Genomic DNA, 21,245 nt, shown 5'->3' on the forward strand with positions numbered 1-21,245 from the left:
AATCCCCAAGTTACTAGCTTTTTAGTTTTTTCTTCGGTCCATATGAATTGTCATCTTTCCTGCACCTGTACTTGTAGCTGAATTTCCCCCATCTCAATCTGCTTCTTCCCCTTCTAACTCCTCCTCCCCTGACTGGCAGGAAGTCCAGCCCTATTCTCTCCCCTGGTCTACAATTGGCTGTAAGATGCTTTATTGACATATCAGGGAGACAATTGGAGAACACTGTTTAAACAACATTGAGGTAAGAGATTCTCACAACAAGGATTGCAACCAGACATGGGGGGGGGCATAAAAATCAGAATTTGAATTACACAATAACCCTATGCCAATAGTAGATGGTTCTGGGTATACACAGACTACTCTTCCTCCAGCATAGCCCATATTATCTCTTGACTTTGTGCCCAGAAATCATTGTTCTGGGGGGTGATGCCTTAACTTTGTCTTTGTGCCAAACTATCTTACACATTTTATTGGGCTTTTCTATAGCTCTCCTGATTGACAAAAAGTTAATTTCCCCCTTTTCACAATAGAGCAAATTTTAAATGACTGATTGTCTTCAGGAGTCTAGATTGTGAAAGACATAAATCCGCAAGTCTGGGTAATATTAAATGAAAAAAAAATGCAAGATCCCAGTCATCTATGCAGTTATATGAAGGTTGGAAGTTTCTCACATGTGTGCTGGAATAATCTGCAAGATATTCCTAGCATTTTATTTTTGTAAGCAGTTTAATGACTTTTCTGTATTTTCTTTATTATTTAGAATTTTAATGATCTCTTGTGTTCCTAATTTCATGCTTGGCAAAACTTTTATTATTCTAGAACATTTGCTGTTTTGTTCACAGCCTTTAAGTGCCAGTAGACAAGTAGACAGACACTATTCGGTTTAAGAATGTATCTCAGTGATAGGACACATGCCTAGCGTTTTCTATGCCATTGTATTATTCTCCTATAATACAAAGGAAAAGGAAAGAAAAAATTAATAAAGAAGGTTGACTTTCAAAGCCATCATGTCAAAGCACAATATCCAAAGATAGATAATTTCTCAGCTACATCTCATCTTTGATGTACACATTCAGGGCTGATATCACCTACTTTTGAAGATACCACTGTTTAACTGGCAAATTAACACAGAGGATTCTATGAGACCAATTAGAAACACACAGAGACAATAGTCTCTCTCTCTCTCTCTCTCTCTCTCTCTCTCTCTCTCTCTCTCCCTCCCTCCCTCTCTTCCACCCCTCCGTGTGTGTGTATGTGTGTGTTGGACAAGGACATTTAATATAAAGATTTAAAAACAAGTAATAAAGCATAAGCAAGGACATAAAATTTTCTATGCAAATGTTTGGGTTTTAAAATTTGTTCTGCTTTAAAGTTTAAAATAAACAAGGAAATGGAAAGCATGTAAGTGTTTTGCATGCCTATGTAGTTTACAGCTCTGTTGATAATCTTCTGCAATAAGAAGGCATATGAAAGTCATTGAAGCTAAGTACACATTTCTTAACTAATAGAAGGAATGCATATAGTTGCAGGCTACATGCATGATATGTATTTAAGTTTTTGTCTGTCATTTAATAGCACATGAACTTGCGCAGACCCCACTCTTAAATCTTGGTTTCTTCACCTGTAAAAAAAAACAAACACTCAGTGTAGTTTCTGCAAAGTTGAAAGAGAAAAGGCCCTTGCGATCCACTCAGCACCATTCTGACCCAGAGGAGAGGCTGCTCTGGAGGTTTTCGAGGTTAATGTTGCAACTGCTATCAATAGAGACATTCTGAGCTCGGCCCGAGCCTCGGAAAAACTTCAGTTAAAGCCCAAGGAGAATTTGAATGGAGAATCAGGTGAGGAAAAGGCAATTCAAGGCAGCAGATCTCTGTGAGTGAGCATAGGGCGTCCGCACACTGGGAGTAATCATGTCATTTTGAAATAGTGGAGATCCCGAAGACATGGGCTGACCAGGGACGCCAGAGAACTTTGTTTTATCTTGGAAGGAGTAGGAAAGAAACAGATAAAGACCTTTCAGACCTTAGAGCATGAGTTTGACATCAATTTTATTCTGAAATTCTAAAAGTTCCCCTTAAAGAGTTTGCAGACTAGCTTAGAAAATGATGCCACAGAAACATTGGCTTGTTGGGAAGGAAGCAAGGGTCTTGGGTGGGAGTCACTGGAGTGGAAGGGAAGACAACCTATGCATCAAGAAGCTCATATGTTGGTTGAGAAAGTGGCTTCCGTATTCCTATTCATGGTTGCTGGTTTTTCAGGCTTGGGACTGCTATTTCCTATTGTCCCCAGAAGGTATCTACTATCTTTTAATTGTGCATGGATAGGATTTCCTTTTCTGTGTAAAAAATTACCTTTGTGAATTTTACTTTCAGTTAGCAAATACTAATTGTATGTATTTGTGTGGCTAAATGTGCTATTTTGTTTAAGAATTTTATTATTTCTTAATTTTATTTATATCTGTGTGCATTGCATGTATGCACATGTATGTACATTGCAATTTGTGCGCACAGGCCAGAAGCAGAGATTATAGGACACAAGTTGTTACAGGAGTCCTAAGATTCTAACTTAGCTACATGATTATGCACCAGGTGCCTTTAGCCCCATGCTATTTCTCCTGAGAGTTTTCCTACATAATATAGGACCTCTATAGTGTAGGATCATTAAGCGAGTCTAAGTTAATCTATTACCTTCCATAAGCACCATGTTTGTTGTGAAAAATATTTAAATATACACTTACAGCCATTTTGAAACACTAGCCACTATCGTGACCATCATTTTGTACAAGAGGTTACTGAGCCTTCCTCCTCTCTGGAATTTTGCGTCTTTTGATGGCAGCTCCCTGTGATGGGTAATTGTCAACTTGATAGGACATGGAATCACCCAGATGCATGGCTGTGGGCTACGGTCTTGACTCAGCTAATTGAGGTTGAAGACTGGCCCACTTTGAGTGGCACTGTTCCTTTGACTGGAATCCAAAATTACATAAAAACAGGAAAGTGAGCCAGTCACAGAAATCCCTCCTGCCTCCTTCTTGACTGTTTTCTCATCACTAAATTGACATCAGATTTGGGGTGTTTGCTCTATATGAGATGTGTGGTTTGAAACTATTTTCTTTAACCTTTAACATAACATACTGTAAGACATAAGTCTTACAGTAGCCATTGGTTTCTCTAATATATAGATTCTTTCTTGTTTCTTTCAATCCCATGATTTCTTTGGCTTTGGTTGCCTATGTTTTGGGAGCTAGCACTCTAAAATATTAGGCCAGACCATGGGTTAAAAATATTCTCTGCACTTTCTTCTAGTACTTTTACTGTTTCAGAACTAACATTAAAATCTTAAATAAATTTTGAGTTGATATTTACAGATTTATGAGACAAAAAATCTGATTTTTGTCATTATGAATTTGAATATCTAGTTATCCTTTTACTTAAAGAACACAAAATTTCTTCTCTCTTGCCTATTTTTTGGTTTCTCTGTTGAAAAATCATTGACCATGAATATTGGTGTAGTCTCCGATGGGTTCTGTATTCTGGATTATCGTTTACTACAAGTATATCCCAATACAGTGTTTCTTTGATTGCAATAGATTTAGAAGTCAAGCAATAGGATGCCTCTTGCTTTGTTCTATGTGTTCAACATTGCTTTGGCTACTAGGGAAACTTCACGTTCCCATATGGAGGGGAAGCAATGCCATCTGCAAGCAAATAAAATAGTGAATTCAACCCAAAATGTGAATATGAAGAGAGCCACTGCAAATATCTGCAGGTTATTTTTTTTTTTTTTACAGGTGGTGACTTCAGAAGCAGTGAGAAATAGTGGTGATTAAAGAGAGAAGACTTAAATAACAATTATAGCCCCTGGCACTCGAGACAGTCTAACCAGGCACCAGTGTCTGTGCTCTCACAAACAGTGTCAGTATGGACAGCATTCATTCCCATGATATGGTTTAGATCAGGGGTGCTGATGAGTCCACGTAGGCTTACCAAGACAACATCCCCTGGCCTGCACTTAACTTCCCATTCCTGCATGCAGAGTCTGGGCATGCATGGCAGCGTGTCCTCTCTGTATCAGCACAGGTTTCTGGTGGATGGGGAGTGCATTATTCCAAGCAGCAGCTGTTGTGGAGTGAGGGTATTTGAAAAGAACAGTGCAGTACCCTAATTACCTGTGGCAGGAAAAACATCTGTGTACGAGAGGTAACGAAATTAATCCTAACGTCTAGCAGTTGCATACATTAATTGACATTAATTAATGCCAAATTACACGAGACTTCCTATGGAATCTGCATCACACACTCACCAGAATAGAATATGGGAAGAGTTCATCATACTTAATGCTATTACAGCAAACCTCCAGGGGAATAAGAGTGATTGGTCCCTCATTATGAACCACAGCCAATTTCTTTCTGTTTCCATTAGAAGGAGAAAGGCAGGAAACTAAACACTTCTCCAGGCAGGCAGCTCCAAACTGATCCCAGCCTTCAGCTGGGTGTAAATTTCACCTTCAGCTATCCTGAGCAGACATTCAAGACTAATTGTGAGGAGGCTTTCCTTGTGTTACCTAGCTGGCTACCTTGCAATTCGCAGCTCAAAGAAGGCTTACTGTACAGATAAACCAGAACACGCCGACTCAGGCAGTGGACAAAAGAGAATGTTGAGTGGTGTCTGTCGAAACTGCTTATCTCACAAGCGTAGTGTGACTCCTCATCCACCGGGTGAAAAGTGCTGGGTCAGCGATTGCTTTCCCAGTGTCCAGTTCTTTCACTGTCTTGCTATGATTGTTGACAGCTCATGTATGTTTTATTCACTTTTCCCGCTCAAGCACACGTAACTTGATGTCTATATATACAAACTGCCAAAAAGTGTGTCCGTACTAGTATATTGTGCCATCCTATTTTTAAAAGCTTTTTATTTGGGAACAATTTTAGGAAGACAGGAAAATTTCCAAGTTGGTTTAGAATATGTGCACTTTCCACACGTGCTCTTTTGAGCATTTTTATAACCAAGGAACAATTTTCAAAGCAAAAAATTTATCAAATATTATTAATTGGTAACTTGTCTTAATCATATATACCTTGAGTATTCACTCCAGGCAGCAGGAATTTCATTGTGAATTGGATGTTTCACACTTTACTTATTTCTTCTTTGTTTCATCCATCTTTTTTTTTAAACATATCTTGAATTTCTGGGGCTGGAGAGATGGCTCACTGGTTAAGAGAACTTACTAGCAGCATTTAGTTCCTAGAGGTTGACAGAGGACCATAATTTGGTTTCCAGACATATATAAAGGAGGCTGAGAGACACATGTAACTGTAGCTCCACGAGATCTAACTTCCTTCCCTGGTCTCCTTGGGCACTCTCATTCTCTCTCTCTCTCCTTTTTATTTTATTTTATTAGTTCATAAGGTTATTTATTAATTTTGAAATTATAATTACAGCATATTTTCCTCTTTTTCTCTCTCCAAATTCTCCCATATACTAGTATCCACTCTATTTCAAATTCATGTTCTCTTTTTTAAAGGATTATATATTTTTAATATTTATTTATTTTATTAATTAAACATTTTTAATTTTTACATATACATTTATATTATTACACATATATACAATAAACTACCTATAGCAAGAAGAACCATGACACAATCAGGAATTATATAAATGTTATATTCTTAGTGTTTTGGCTATTTGTATTTGACAGCCTTGAAGAAAACTTCTTTTCTCCCTCCTCTTTAAATACTCCTAAAACTTAATGGTAGGGGTTATGTATGCCTGGGGCTCCTGTGCATTCAAAAGACAACTTTATGGATTCTATTATCTCCTTCCTTTTTATGTACTTCTAGGCATCTTGCTCAGGTCTCTGGGTTTTCCTGTAGTTCCCTTTACCTGCTGAGGCACCTTGCTAGCTCTTATTAAACATTTCTTGATAAATACTGATGACTAAATCTTCCCACATGTCATGATTTTCTTAAATGAAATTCTCAGAAATTCTCAGAAATGAATCTGAGTTCCAAGGACTTATGCATCTTGCTCGACATTACAAAAGTACTGCAGAACAACATGGCTTTATGATTGTTTTCATTTTGTGTGTAGATGTATTCACTGATACTCAGGTAGAAGTCGCAAAAGCCTAGTTCATAAAAGTCAGTTCCAGACATATGGAGGGTCTCATGGAACATAATGAAAGTGAAGCAAAGTTGGAGTCAAGCCAGCCACGTCTTCCCGACCAATGTGCTACTGTCCTATAAACCGCCGTCTTTACTCTCTACCTGAAAAGCACTGATAGATCATCTGTAGTGCTGTGACCACTCACTCACTGTACTATATACCTGTGAACATCCTTCAGAATGTTTAGCCTATAGACCAACAGTTCCCAACCTGTGGGCTCTGGCCACTTTGGGGTTCAAATGACTCTTTCACAGGGGTCGCCTAAGACCGTCAGCAAACACAGATATTTACATTATGAGTTGTAACAGGAGGAACATTACAGTTAGAAAGTAGCAACAAAAATAATTTTGTGGTTGGAGGGGTCACCACAATATGAGGAACTGTATTAATGGGTGACAGCACTAGGAAAGTTGACAACCACTACTATAGATCTTAACAAATGCCCCTTTGTTTTCTTTGCTCATTGCAGATTTGCAGTTTATACATAAATGAACTACAAATATCATATATATGCTTATATTTTTCATCTGGTGTTTGCTTAGGATCTTTGATGAAGAGATTGAGATCTTTTTGTTTTGTTTTGTTTGTTTGTTCATTTTTTTGTTGTTGTTTTTTGAGACAAGATCCCTCTGTCTTAGCCCTTATTATCCTGGACTCACTTTGTAGCCCAGGCTGGCCTTGAACTCACAGCGATCTGCCTGCCTCTGCCTCTCCAGTGCTGGGATTAAAGGCATGCGCCACCAGGCCTGGCTTGAGATTGGGATCTTAAAGAACATTGGCAGATAATATTATAATCAAAATGGTGGTGCATATTTATCCTGGAGTCCTCATTGAATGTCAGCTCTAACATAGCAATGGAAGTCATGTTCTCATTAGAAGCCCAGGAATTTCTAATCCTTCTATTTGATTTAATCCACTTTATGGGCAATTTTTTATTCACCATTCCACACAGCAGCAGTAGGACAATGGTAAAGTTGGTACACTTGATAGCTTAATGATGTCATCAGGAACCAGGTCCTCTCAGTCTGGTCACAATCAGTAGGTAAGTTGAACTGTGCTGCTGGTTTCTTCAGATAAGAGGAAAATTAGAAAGTTGAGCCTGGTGGCACATGCCTTTAATCCCAGCACTCTGGAGGCAGAGGCAGCCAGATTAATATGAGTTTGAGGCCAGGCTGGTCTACAAAGTGACTCCAGGACAGCCAAGGCTACACAGAGAAACTCAGTCTCGAAAAACCAAACAAAAAACAAAAAACAAACAAACAAACAAAAAACCCCAACCAAAACACAAAACAAACAAACAAACAAACAAAAAACAAAAAAGAGAAAATTTAGAGTAGTCCCCATTCATCAAATTGAGAGCATATTGTACAGAGGTAGATAAGTCTCCTTCTGTATCCCTGGTACCACGCCTCACTTTTCACCTAGCAGCACTAGATTTAAATGCCCCATTCTAAGCCAGCCAGTGTGGAGTGAATTAGGAATGCCCAGTGTGGGATTAGACCCAAGAAGATTACACATGTAGGAGCTTCTTCATAGAGGAAGGACGAGGTGGCAAATGCAGTGTTGGCTTTCCCAGCAAATATAAAAAAATGACATGTGCCAGGGTACACATAAGAAGCTTGTGCAGGCATCTTGCTGGAATAGCAAAAGTCAGTGTAAACTGTCTTTTAAAGGACTGAGTATGTTCCTCAAACAGACTCTATTACTGTGACAAAACAAAAATAAAAATAAAAAGGAAGAAAATGATTAATCATGAGAATTGACATCTACTGAGGTTTACATTTCAAAACATATAAAATATTTATTATTAAACCACATATTAATTAGTCCTGTGTAGTAGCAATAGACTCAATGGCTGATATTGTTATTTCTGGCTGCTAGCTGAAGAATGCAAACCTGGGGCTGATGGGGTGATTTCATCTGAGCTGCGCAGCCAGTACACCGCCACAGCGAGAACCAAAGCCCAGGTCTCACAGAAAAAAACCTCCATCTCTTCTCTGGCCCCAGCAACCTTTAAAAAATGTGGCGGTCACTAAAGTCTGCAAAATGGTCTAGTGGACTGTGAAATTGTGAAGTAAAGATTTTGTTTGGAATACAGAAGAATGTTCCGGAAAAAGACAGTCCCAATGATTGTTTTTTAAGGAGAAAGAAAGATACTGATTTGTGTTCACTAAGGGAAGGATGGAAGGTCTGAAGGGAAGGAGATGGGAAGGGCAGGTGTGGGTCTTCCCCTCCACTTTGGGTCTCACCGAGACACCGTGGGTTTTAGACTGGGGAACTGCCCTGTGCTGGCATGACACTCTTAGTGGAGGAAGACTGCAAGTAGAACTTGTTTCTCCCTTTTCTGAGTCTTCCAGAAACTTTGTCAGCCAAGGGTCAGCTGATCCACATGTGCATGCTGCCCCCTAATGAGCCTTCTTCCGGAATTCAGGAGCACTCAGTCTCTCCCATGCAGATGTTCTTGGGAAATTCCTTGGTAATCTTCAGAGAAGTCTTTCGTGAAGTCTTATATCCAACTACGATACAATACTGTTGCCTATCCCCACTTTTTTTAAATGATGCACTCCTAATATTTTCTTTGGGAGAATGCCTCCTTTTTCTGTTTAAAAATCTTAGAAATCGATGTCCCAACTTATTAAGTGCCAAAAGAAAGTAAAATGACCTCACTTTTATACAAAAGCATACGTTCAAATAAGCAGGTGTGTTTCAAAGACTATTCCTTTTTGCCTACAGTGTGCCAAGATTGGTATTAGGAATTAGTGATATAGCAGAGAGGAAACACACACACACACACACACACACACACACACACACACACACACACACATGAAATTTTTATTGATATAGCATCTACATTTAATTTAGGAAGTAATCATGGAAGGTCTTTAGAAGTAGAAGTGCATTGTAACAAGAATGTCATTGGTAACTTGGTAAAATTCTCCAGGAAGGAGAATTTGAAACAAAGTGAGTGTGTATGGAAAGTCTTTAACACCGAGGGCAGGTTGCACATGCTCCTCAACATAAATTAGAGATTAGAAAAGTCATGGCCGGAGTAAGAGAGACAGATACATAATCAGGGGCAGAAAGTGGCTCTGATGGCCAGAGGAGGGTTTGAATGTATTCTAGTGTAGTTTTATGTTTTAATGTGGCATTTGAAGTAAATAATGCCATAACAGGATTTCAAAGAGGCCAGAGCCCCTCTAATGCGACATGTGTCCAGCAATAGGGAATGAGAAGACTTAAGAATGGTCATTACCAGGCGGATCTGGGCCCAGGGGTCTTGCTCAAACTATGGCACCAGCCAAGGACAATACATACAGTAAACTTCGAACACCTACCCAGATCTAGCCAATGGACAAGACATTCTCCACAGTTGAGTGGAGAGTGGGTACTGACTTTCACACGAAACTCTCGTGCCCCATATTTAACCATGTCCCCTGGATGGGGCGGCCTGGTGGCACTCAGAGGAAGGATAGCAGGCTACTAAGAAGAAACTTGATACCCTATGAGCATATACAGGGGGAGGAGGTCCCCCTCAGTCACAGTCATAGGGGAGGGGGTTAAGGCGAAAATGGGAGGGAGGGAAGAATGGGAGGATACAAGGGATGGGATAACAATTGAGATGTAATATGAACAAATTAATAGAATATATTTAAAAATAAATACAACATAAAAAAAAGAATCGTCATTACCAAGGCTGTGTTTATTGGCCACTGTGCAGTCTCAGCTGCATACTTGGGCCTGTATTTCCTCCCCTATAGATTGAGAACAAAGCTTCGAATTGGAGATGTCACTACTGTGTTTCATTTTCAAACCACAAAAATCACCTTTATCTCACACTAAGAGCCATATTATTCATTCCAGTGGGACTCCTACCTGACGTTTTAAAAATATTGCATGCAAGTGTATTTCCCTGCTTTTCAACAAAGAGGTAAATTCTGATAAAGATGAAAATAGAGTTACAAAATCACAAGTCTTGTTGCTGGTTTTTAAAATCTTTTTTGGGGGAGTTTGGAAGAGTAAAGCTAAAGACAGATTCTGTAACCAAACTTGGTGGACACTCCAGGAGCAAGTGCTTTGCCGGCACTGTAACAGAGTGACTCTGAGTGGGCACTCGGGGAGCTCAGGTGGCTCTGCTTAAACACATCAAGATTCCAAGCGAAATACAAAATATGTACTTTAGTGTCTAAAGCTTCCGTCTCCTCTCTTTCCAGACTCACAATACCTAACTTGCCGGATGCAAAACTGCACAGAAGCCAACAGAAATAAGCCTTTCCCAGGCTACATTGACCCCGACTCTTTGATTGTTCAGGATGATTATGTGTTTGTTCAGGTAAGAAAAACCACATTTCTGCTCAGTGGCTCAGGGCGCTTCTATTCTCTGTCTGGGTATAATCCTCCTGCCTGCCTGCATGCCTCCCAAAGGAAGAAAGAAATGAGGTGGAGAGGAAGAAGAGAAGAAAGAAAAGATGGGAGAAGGCAGAAGAGGGAAGAGGAAGGAGAGGAAAGCAAGGTGGAGGGTGGACAGAGGCTCACGGGCTGTTCTTCAGCTACTATCTATAAGAACTTATCGACCAATCTAGAAGGTGATACCTCAACCCAGGAGAGATCTATACCTTCTATTTGCCCATCCCCCACATAAACTTGAGCCATTAAATGAATGGAGACGCCATGTCCAGCTCTCTGCATCATTCCCTCTTCCATGTCACTTCTAAAGGAAAGACCATGAAAGAGTGTGTGTGATGGATGGAACAGGGACGGACAGGGCAGAAGTCCAGTAGGAATCATCTCCTGGTATGGTCAGGAACCACTGCAGTTCCCAGGACAACACAGAAGAGACAATTTCCTCATCCTAAGAACAGTGGGGAAACACTTGAGAAGTTGAGATTTCAGGATTAGTGACAAGAGAGAGGTGGTAACCACGCACTGCATCGTTTAGTGCTTAAGACAATTTTTAGTCAAACAATTAAGATAATTGTCTGTCCGGCCAATTTGTCTAAAAATCGTGTTATTACTTTCCAAGGTAAGAGTGGCAAAAGTATAGTTGCTAAGTATGCGTATAAATGTAAATCTATCTGTGCATATATAATATAGTTGTAGTGCACTCTAGACACAAGTTTATTTGAAGAAAAAAATAAATCTAATACTGTGCATTAAAACAAAACAAAACAAAACAAAACAAAAACCCAAAAATGACTGAGCATCATTTTGAAATGTTTCACACATCCTAGTTTCTTTCTCCTCAGTATAGTATGTAATGAATACTCGGATAATTTCAAGTAACGTTCCAATGGTTGCATGTATTGGTTCTGTCCAATTTATTGCTCTATCAGTAATGCTCTCAGGACCCCTTCTCTGGTTTCCGGCAAGTTTATAATGCACATATCTGGCATATAAATTAACATCAGATCTACATTTAGAATTATATGAGTAACCTCCTGTACCTTATCACTTCCACACACAATGTCTCTTTCCAGTCATTCCCCTGTGTCTGATTAACATTTATCACAGGCTTTGTTGACATTCCAGGTATGCAAACTCCGGTGACATTAAACTGCAAATGCTTAATAAATAGGTCACGATTTGCTCTAGAAACACATAGACAGAGGTGCCTTCTACTCTGCCCATCATGGTCTTCAAGTCTGGATGAAAACCACACCCCTTCCTGTCCTGCAAACCCTTCAGGATTCATTGACCTGCTTCGGCCAAAACAGGGCTAGTTTCCATGCTTTTCTTCCAAAAGATAAAGACCTAGAGTTAATTTGGAACCCAACCCTGTCCTGGCTTTCTGTTAACATGCCTGGACACACGCTTAGGCATCAAATAGGAACTCTGGGCATGGAGATGAGATTTCCCTTCACCTCTGAACTTGGGGTATTTCCTTCTAGCTCAGCATGACCACCCATATGGCAAGGCCTTGAGGCTGAAAGGCTGAATTGCTGAAGAACAGTGAGCTACTATCTCTTGAGGCTTCTAGGGCTGGGAAGAAGAGAGTTGAGATGATTCTTCACATATATCTATCTATACTATCTATCTATCTATCTAATCAATCTATCTATCTTCTATTATCTATCTCTGTCTCATGTACGTATTATCTATCAATATGTGTATGTACCTATATAAAATTTGCTTTTATATGTATCAGTGTTTTTCCTTTGGGGCTTTGATGTCGATGAACTAGATTCCTAGCACTGGAGAACAGAAAAGGAAACCAGATCCCTTGGAGCTGGAGTTCTGGATGGTTGTGACCTGCACTGTGGGTGCTGGGAGTCACACCCTGGTCCTCTGGAAGAACAATAAGTGCTCTTAACCACTGAGTCATCTCTGTATCCCCATGGTGCAAATTTGCAAACTACTGTTTTTGTCTATTATATGGTGGGTGTTGGGCCTCTGAGCAGCCCTGTACAGTGTATAAGCTGTTTTTCTGGCAAATATAACTGTTGCGAGGTGTCCTCTGGGGGCCTTTTTTTTGGGGGGGGGGTGCTGTGTGAAAGGCACCTGCTTCGTTCGCGTAGCTGCCCTCCTGGGGCTCCAAATGTTTCCGACAGCTCCTCTTACCACCTTGTTTCCGTCATGCAGCTCACATCCGGAGGAAGACCACATTACTACGTGTCCTACCGAAGAAGCGCATTTGCTCAAATGAAGCTTCCGAAATACGCTTTGCCCAAGGTACACGCTGGCTTGTTGTTTTCCTTTCACAGCTCTCCTCTCAGCTCCACTCTGTCTCCACCCTGTTCTCAAGGTCGCTGCCAGCCTCCCTGATGAGATCCCTGTTCCTTCAGCCCCATCTCTGCATCTAGCCGGTCCACTTCCTGTTTGGTAATTCTGTTCCCTTTCTCTGTGGGACCTTTTCCTATTCTCTTTCTTCCTTTGGAATTCTCGCCGTAGGGTCATCTGGGTAAATTAATAGTAGCCTTGTTTTTGCCTTTCAATATTAACTTTTCCCAAGGAGTATGTTTGTTTAAAAAAAAAAAAACCAGGAAAAAAAAAACAATTAAATTTATGTTGTAGCACGGCAGTTGTTCTCTGTGGGAGTTAGGAAATTGGTTATCTTTAGAGACCTGAGGCGCAGAAGAATGTTCGGACTGCCCAAACCATTCCTTTTTGACAACAGTGGAAAGTAGAAGTGAGAGACCCTCCATCACTAACTTCCCGGGGCTCTTTCCACAAACTCTGGAACACTGTGTTAATATGGAGCGCCACCTGGTGGACAAGAGATGATGTGAGCTTTCAAAGACGCTTATTAGCAATCTGTTTCTGTGAGGTTTTTTAATTTTAATTTTATTGATTCTTTTTGAGTTTCACATCATGCACCCCAGTCCCACTCATCTCTGTGACTCCTCATATCTGCTCTACACCCTTGAAACTTCTCCCTAAATTAAAAAATTCACAAACTAACAAAACACAAGCAAAGCAAAGCAAACAGCATAGGAAACATCTCGTCTTGAAGCTGTAGTGTGTCAATGTGTCCCACAGTGTATCCGTCTGTCCATAAGTCTTTTATTGCAAATGTTTATTGGAAGGAGTCATTGGTTTGGCTCAAGGTCTCTGGCTTCTGTAATAGCATCAATACTGCATCCTCACCAGGACTCCGCCCAGTTAGCCTGTTGTCACTCTGTGTCATGCGGATCTTTCAGCTTTGGATCAGCAGGACTGGCCCTTTCACCTACTTCAGCAGTTATTAGATGACGTATGTTTTGGGGGAGGGCCAACCCAAAGCACCAGCATTTTAAATGATCCAAATTTAATCTATTTTGGCTTAATTTTAGAGCAAAGGAGATATGGGGGGTCACAAAAGAAAGGGGTTACACCGATTTAAATAGGACTGTAGCTCAACTTTGAAATTTCTACATTGAACAATGAATATAATGAAATTTACTTTGAGTGAGGTCTCATCTTTCTTTTGTATTTTCTTACATTTTTGCACCCTATTGAAGCAGCACCAGCTACAGGCCCAGTGTTGTTTATGACTGTCAGTGTCAGAGGAAGCACTGGGGACACGGCTGGCCTCTCAAAGGAAAGACAGGCTAACTGCTTGTGCTGGCCTTTCCGGGCAAAATTTTTTGACTTACTGTAACAGTAAAAGTTGGTAGGTTTTTTTGTTTGTTTGTTTGATTTTGTTATGTTTTGGTTTGTTTTAATAAACTCCTGTGTGTTAGAGTCAAACACACACTGAAGGGCACTGTCACCTTCAGAGAAAGAGGCTCGTGTCACTAGTTGTGATTGTTCTCAGCTAATAGGAGGTGATTGATGATGACGTTGCATGGGACGGTATGTCTGCATGTGATGTCTCACACCCGTAGCGAACTGATCTTGGTCTTGGTTTGCCTTCTTTCTACCTCAATAAGATAAAAGTGAAAAACATTAAAGTCAGGCAAAACATTAAAGTCAGGCTGCGCATGGGCATTGGGTACAACCCAAATGTAAGAGGAAGGGTTAGAACAGTTAAAAGTTTCCCTGATGGTCTCCTAGGACATTTCCAGAGGGAGATATCAACTAGAAAAAGCAAGTCAAAACAAAACAAAAATACAAGACATAGGGACCCTCCTGAGCTGATTACTGAAGTGAATTTTGATTCATTCACCAAAACCTAAAGAAGACAATGTGAAGGATTTGTAACTTTAAAACCAAGATTTATACCCAGAACAGCAGCAAGATGCCCCAGTTCAAGAGGCATGCAAAATGGAGCCTAAGTCGGGGACTGCAGATCTTAGCCATTCACCACATGCTCACTCCCGGGTCAGTGTATTCTGTGCAAAATAATCTCAGCCAAAACCAAAGTCTATTGCCCACACAGGTGAGGTTAGAAATCAAATTTTCTATCATTCACTCTAGTGTTTTGTTGTTGTTGTTGTTGTTGTTGTTTTATTACTTTTATTTTAAAAGATTTTATTCACTGACAAGTAAATGATGACTTCCATTGTTAAAATGTTAAAAATTTGATGTACTATGAAAACGTGGAAGAAGAGGAAGATCTTACTGAGCTAAGCGGCCTTACAAATGCTACTTTAAAATCAAGGAGGCTTTTGTTGATATATTGCTGGGGACTGGGAGACAGGTATTTTACATTGCTTGTTCATAGTCATTACAAAGATCACTGTTGGCATCTGTCCCCAGTGGCCTCTAGACAATCTGGAAGGCAAAGTTCCCTTTGATGCCGATTTGGCCATCTACCCCACGGCCTCCCCTGCAAACCCAGATGATCATGTCCCATGACTTAGCTTCATGTGAGTTCTCAGAGTAAAATGCGCTGATTAATTTTGCTTGCTACTACGAACATGCGAGCTAGTGTATCGAGTAAATGGATTATTGGGTTCAGGTGGGCGTTTATTACATAAAGCAAAGAGAAGCTTCATTATAATCCTAAAATAGCTTCAAAAAGAAGCCTCAGTATGAATTGAGTGATTTGCCTCAAAGGTGCTGGGCTACACGGCCTCCTCTCTGAGCCAGGGCTGCACCTGCAATGGAACACAGCTTCACGCTGACCTAGGGAACAAAGGCACATCAGCCCTCTTCCGCCCCGATTTCTTTAATCAGTCGTTGCCGTTGAAAGATCAGAGTGTTGCCCCGGGCTGTGTTTAAACAATTAATAATGGTAAAGAAAAAGCAAGGATGAGTGATGGTTACACGGTGCCAACACAAGTGAGAGTACATGACCTGTTAGAAGGAGCAACACTGAGACTACAGGCTTCCTTTCCCAGAGTTACCTGGAGCCTATTCTGAGTGACTCCAGTGAGATAGATGAGGCAATACATACAAAAGTGCCTCAAGTGTTTTGGAGGACAGATACTCTATAAAAGCGAGGTAATATTATTATTATTATGGATCTTGTTGTCTCCATAGTGCAAGATGGATGGGTACCAGGATGCAGGGGGTGCAAAGGATGCTTGATTCGTAACAGGAAACCAAATTTCAGACCTGGATCCATCACTAACTTTCTTAGAAACCTTGGATATCTGGATTTTATTACTTTTTCTTTTATTCATTTTTTAAAAAATAAAGAGCTTAGATTCAAAACAATATTTTCCCCAATTTGTCACATAGAATAAAATATCCTTAGTGATGTATTGAAAAAACTTAGTCCTGTAGTTTAAGAAGAAAGTAAACTTCAATCAGTGTAATGTCTTTAGAGACTAAGAGGAATTCACTAATACTACAATGACTCGTGGGTGTCTATGAGCAATAAAACCCTTTAGTTCAGCATTAATTCAATAGTTTGACACCATGCATGGTGGGATAAACCAATAATAACCACACCCTCTGGGAGGAAGAGGCAGGGTAACTAGTGGTTTGAGTCCAAGCGCTGGAGAGATGGCTCAGAGGCTAAGAGTTTGTTGTGCTCTTCCAGAGGACCTAAGTTGGCGTCCTAGCACCTGTATCAGGTACCTCATGACTATTTCTAACCCAGCTCCATGGTACCTGATGCCTTCTCTGGTCTCCAAGGGCACCCACATGTATGTGGTATATACTCACAGAGATGTACACCCTATACACTTACATAAATATAAAAGTACATGTTAAAAATGTGTTTGAGGCCAGCCTAAATGACATAGTGATTTCAAGGCCAACTTGGTTACATAGTTGGCTACATAGAATGACCCTGTCTTATAAACAAACAAATAAGTAAAAAAAAAAAAATAAACAGGAGAGGAATAAATCATACCACCAATAAGATTGAAAAGGTTCTAGAAAAGAAGCTTCTACTCCCATTACAAATATATTAAAATCGACAATGCTCGGGTCCTATAGCAAAGACTTTGCAAGGTCTTCAAGTATATCTCCACATAAGAGTCTACATTGGTCTAGAATCATGGGAACTAGTAAAACCACAGGAACACATTTTCTTAATAAGGGATTGTGGAAAGGTGAAATAAATACAAGTATATCAAATCTTTATGCCTGACATTATCTTTTAAATATTTAATGAAATGACATATAGATAAGGGGAGGTTTATTTGTAAACTCATGTGGTCACTGCCATTTTATCATGTTAACTAAGTAGTTTCCTGTCTGGTGGAGGAAATTAGCTACTGAAATTATCCTTAAGTTCTCTGCTTCACCCACGTGGACAAACCTTCCATGGGTCTTAACTTATAATAGGATAGAAATCTCTATCTCTCTAAGCAACCCTGACCAAGCCGCTTAGCAGAGTTGTATTTTCCATAATGCATTAGTTACTTTTCCTGATGCTTTGATATAATACCCTGACAAAAACAACTGAAGGGGGTTAAGGCTTTATTTTGGCTCACAGTTCAAGGATATACTCAGGCTTAGGAATAGTTGCAACAGGACATAAGGTCATGTTGCATCTCTGCTTTCAGGAAGGAGAAATAGATGGATATCTGTGCTCAGCCACGTGGCTCCCCTTTTTATTCTGTCCGCAACAGAGCCCTTAGTGCTATTCCTATCCAGAGTGTGTCTTCCTACCTCAATGGACCCAACCGAGAGAACCCAAAGTCCCATCTCCAAGATAGTCCTTGACAAGATGACAATTAATGTTTGTAATGTAACTATTATCTACAAGTACCAAATCTACACAATAGATTACAAAGTATGATTGTGCAGATGAGTGACGGTTGTCCCCCAGAATTATGTCCTCAGATCTATTGTGAAAGTCCACCCGAAGCGCCTTCTTGCAGAAATTCACACCAAAGCTCAAGGGTAGGAAATGGCTATGCGAGGGTCCGCTTACATTGGAGACAACGGGACGGAAACCGAGGATTATAAAATTCTGAGGGAAGGAAACATTAATGAAAAGTAGTTGTTCAAAGATTTTAAAGATTTTGATTTCTATCCTGTTACAAGTTAAGAGCCAAGGAAGCTTTGTCCACATGGATGAAGCATTGAACTTAAGGGTAATTTCCATAATAAATTTCCTCTGCCAGACAGAAAACATTTGCAGGAACCTGCTCTTGAGCACATTAGTGCATGAATACTTAAATAGCAGAGAAGCCAAATCGATCTTTTTATTTGTTTTGTTGTTGTTGTTGTTGTTGTTGTTGTTGTTGTTGTTGTTTTGAGGTAGGGTTTCTCTGTGTAGCCTTGGCTGTCCTGGACTCGCTTTGTAGACCAGGCTGGCCTCGAACTCACAGCAATCCTCCTGCCTCTGCCTCCCGAGTGTTGGGATTAAAGGTGTGTGCCACCACACTTGCCTGATCTTTTGTAAATAACAAAAGGGACAGACAAACTCCTTAAAAGAAACACTCACCATGTGTGAAACCTCCACTAAGGGGAACACTACTACAGTATTCAGGACTTGCTGGTTTTATCTGCGCTGCCCTGTGAAGGACATGCTCCTGCTATCTGGAGTTCACAGATAGAAGGTCTGAGTGTGCCGTTCTATCCAGATGACTGTGTCACAAGCCAGGACTGGTCTCAAGTGATGAGAACTTGAGGTTAGAAGTATTGCTTAAGTACACTGAACAATTTGGGCTGGAAGAGTCACCAAGGAAGGCCATTGTATCTGAAGTTTCCTAAAGCTTTAAATTTAGCACAGAGGAGAGTCTGATTGGGAAGATTTGAGTGTTAAGTTACACAGAAGCCAAGGGCATCTCTATATGATTCTATTGCCATATACTAATGGATACCTCTGTTTATCTGGGCTCATCTCTTTACTCCGAGTTGGCTGGTATTTATTCTGTGTAGACTTCTTTGGCCGCAGGATTAAAAACCAGCCCAAAGCACACTGACATGCTTCCCTTAAGGAAACCACAAGTTTTGGCTGGAGACAACCAGTTTAGAATAGCATTAGACATTAGCTAGAGTCCTGAATGGGGAGTGAAGGGTGTGGAATTCTTACCAGAGGACAGAGGACAAAGGCTCCCATGCTTCCTTCAACTCATTTCTACCTCTGGTAACCTTGGGAACACCATCCTTTAGGAGGACCCCTTTCTCTCTTGTACTTTTCTTAGAGAACTTATCAGAGGAAAATATTGGATTAGTAGCTGAGTCCCTAAATTGATCTCCCATATGAACATTAATGGTTTGGGATTTTCTGGTAGACATTTTTTTCCCTGTGAATTTTAGGTGTTGCTGAACCCTTGGCAGTGCTTTTCAAACTTTAATGTGCATATTATTCGTAGAGGGACCTCATTAAAAAGCACATTGTAATTCAGTCGGTAGGTGTGAGGAGTTTGCAGGTAATAGCACAGCTGCTCCTCCACAGACCACAGTGGGATCCAGGCTTGGTCTGGTTTCCTTCAGTTACTGTAGAGTTTCCTTGGGTTTGCCTCTTCTTCTGAACAAGTGATGTTTGAACTTGACAAATACATGAGAATGGCTGGTACTACAAATTCATACATAGTTAAGAACATTATCTTCAAATTGCTATTATGGAAATCTAATTACAACTAGGCTGCTAAATATCCTTCTGTCTTATTTTGTCATGACCTCAGTGTTTAACTCCCCCAAGTGACAGAGCAAATACATGGTTAACACTTAACTATCATCTTCAGATATGTGAAAGGACCTTTCTCTACCTCTCCCTATGCATTCTCTCAATGCTCTTCCTCATCCACTGTCTTTGGATGCATGCCAGGTTAATATAGACAAGCCTTCTTCCCTTTTCACTACCTTGTGGTTTGTTTGTTTGTTTGTTTTTCAGGACATGCATGTCATTAGCACAGATGAGAACCAAGTGTTTGCAGCGGTTCAAGAATGGAACCAGAATGACACATACAACCTCTACATCTCCGACACCCGTGGTGTCTACTTCACCCTGGCCTTGGAGAATGTCCAGAGCAGCAGAGGCCCTGAAGGCAATGTCATGATTGACCTCTATGAGGTATGTCACCAAGCATATGTAGTTCTGGAGGATAGCAATACCCAGACTGACTGGTGACAGTCTTGTTAACTTCCATGGTATTACTATGTGTACAGACTTTTCTAACTCTTTAAAAAATATATTTATTTATTATTATGTATACAGTGCTCTGCCTGTATGTACACCTGCAGGCCAGAAGAGGGCGTCAGATCACATCATAGATGGCTATGAGCCACCATGTGGCTTCTGGGAATAGAACTCAAAATCCCTGGAAGAGCAGTCAGTGCTCTCAATCTCTGAGCTGTCTCTCCAGCTGACTTTTCTACTCTTATAGAAATATAATGGTTTAGATTTTCCTGATAGAATATGGTATATTAATTAATTTCTTTAGAAAACAGACTTAATATTTCATACCCCTTCCTCCGAAGGCTCAGGAGTCATTGTTGAAGACAGAGCAGGAAGATTATAAGTTCCAGTGGTGGTAAATGATCACAGTAAAACAGTGTTTCCTGGACACGACAGGGCAGGCTGCTGCATGCATGCATAAGACTTGCATAATATCAAGCCAGAGAAAATCCTAGCATGGGTCAGGAAGGGGGCTCGTGAATTCCCTCTGCCACCCGGCTAGGGAGCTACTGGAAACTGGTGGCTGCTGGGGCAGTAAGGACAATTAGTGTTGTTCGTGGTTGAGTTTCCCTTTAAGGCACAGTAGATATAAAGTAAGCTATTCTTATGGGACTAATCACAACTTTTAGTCAGTCTGGATGCACAATGGTGGATCGAGAATGAGTTAGAATCAGTTATTTTTAAAAAATGTTCAGGTTAAAGAAATGCAGCCATAGACCTAAACTTTACTTGGAATAATATCTGAAATGATTCAAACATGTGCAGTCATAGAGACACTGACATTGGGTCAAGTTGTTTGTAAAACAAGAAACACCAGTGTTCTATTCAGTAATAAAGAAACCAACCCCACTTAGGGAACTCAAGCTCAAATGGGCATCCTTTTGATGTGTTGTTTTTTTCCCTCTCCTTCAGGAATGTAGAACGATCTCTTCAATGCAGCTAAACCTCATTTTGTAAGCATAAAACCAATCCCATAGACTGCATATCCTGAAGATAAATAATAAATGGAACTGTATGCCTAATTCAGATTTTGGCAGACCAATATAGGATATAGTCAGTGTATATAACTTAAGAAAATATACTGCGGATCTTTTCATCTTTATATAAGTTATTTTTTATCCCACTTTTCATCTCATGTTTCAGATAGATATAGTGCCCAATAGCACAACCTCCAATTGAATATTTATTCT

At 40.3% G+C, this 21,245-nt stretch overlaps 1 protein-coding gene across 5 annotated transcripts in view; it reads left to right on the forward strand.

Annotated features, from left to right (window-relative positions):
* SORCS1 (sortilin related VPS10 domain containing receptor 1) overlaps positions 1-21,245 on the forward strand; it is a 515,429-nt gene that overhangs the window by 373,933 nt on the left and 120,251 nt on the right. For all 5 annotated transcript variants that reach the window (XM_084757893.1, XM_084757894.1, XM_084757897.1 and 2 more), the window contains exons 7-9: positions 10,382-10,500; positions 12,747-12,836; positions 19,771-19,950. In XM_084757893.1, coding sequence (XP_084614019.1) covers positions 10,382-10,500; positions 12,747-12,836; positions 19,771-19,950 — 389 coding nt within the window. The remainder of the gene's footprint in view (positions 1-10,381; positions 10,501-12,746; positions 12,837-19,770; positions 19,951-21,245) is intronic.

The sequence above is a fragment of the Acomys minous genome (assembly GCF_964271855.1).
Source record: "Acomys minous genome assembly, chromosome: 2".
NCBI lineage: Eukaryota > Metazoa > Chordata > Mammalia > Rodentia > Muridae > Acomys > Acomys minous.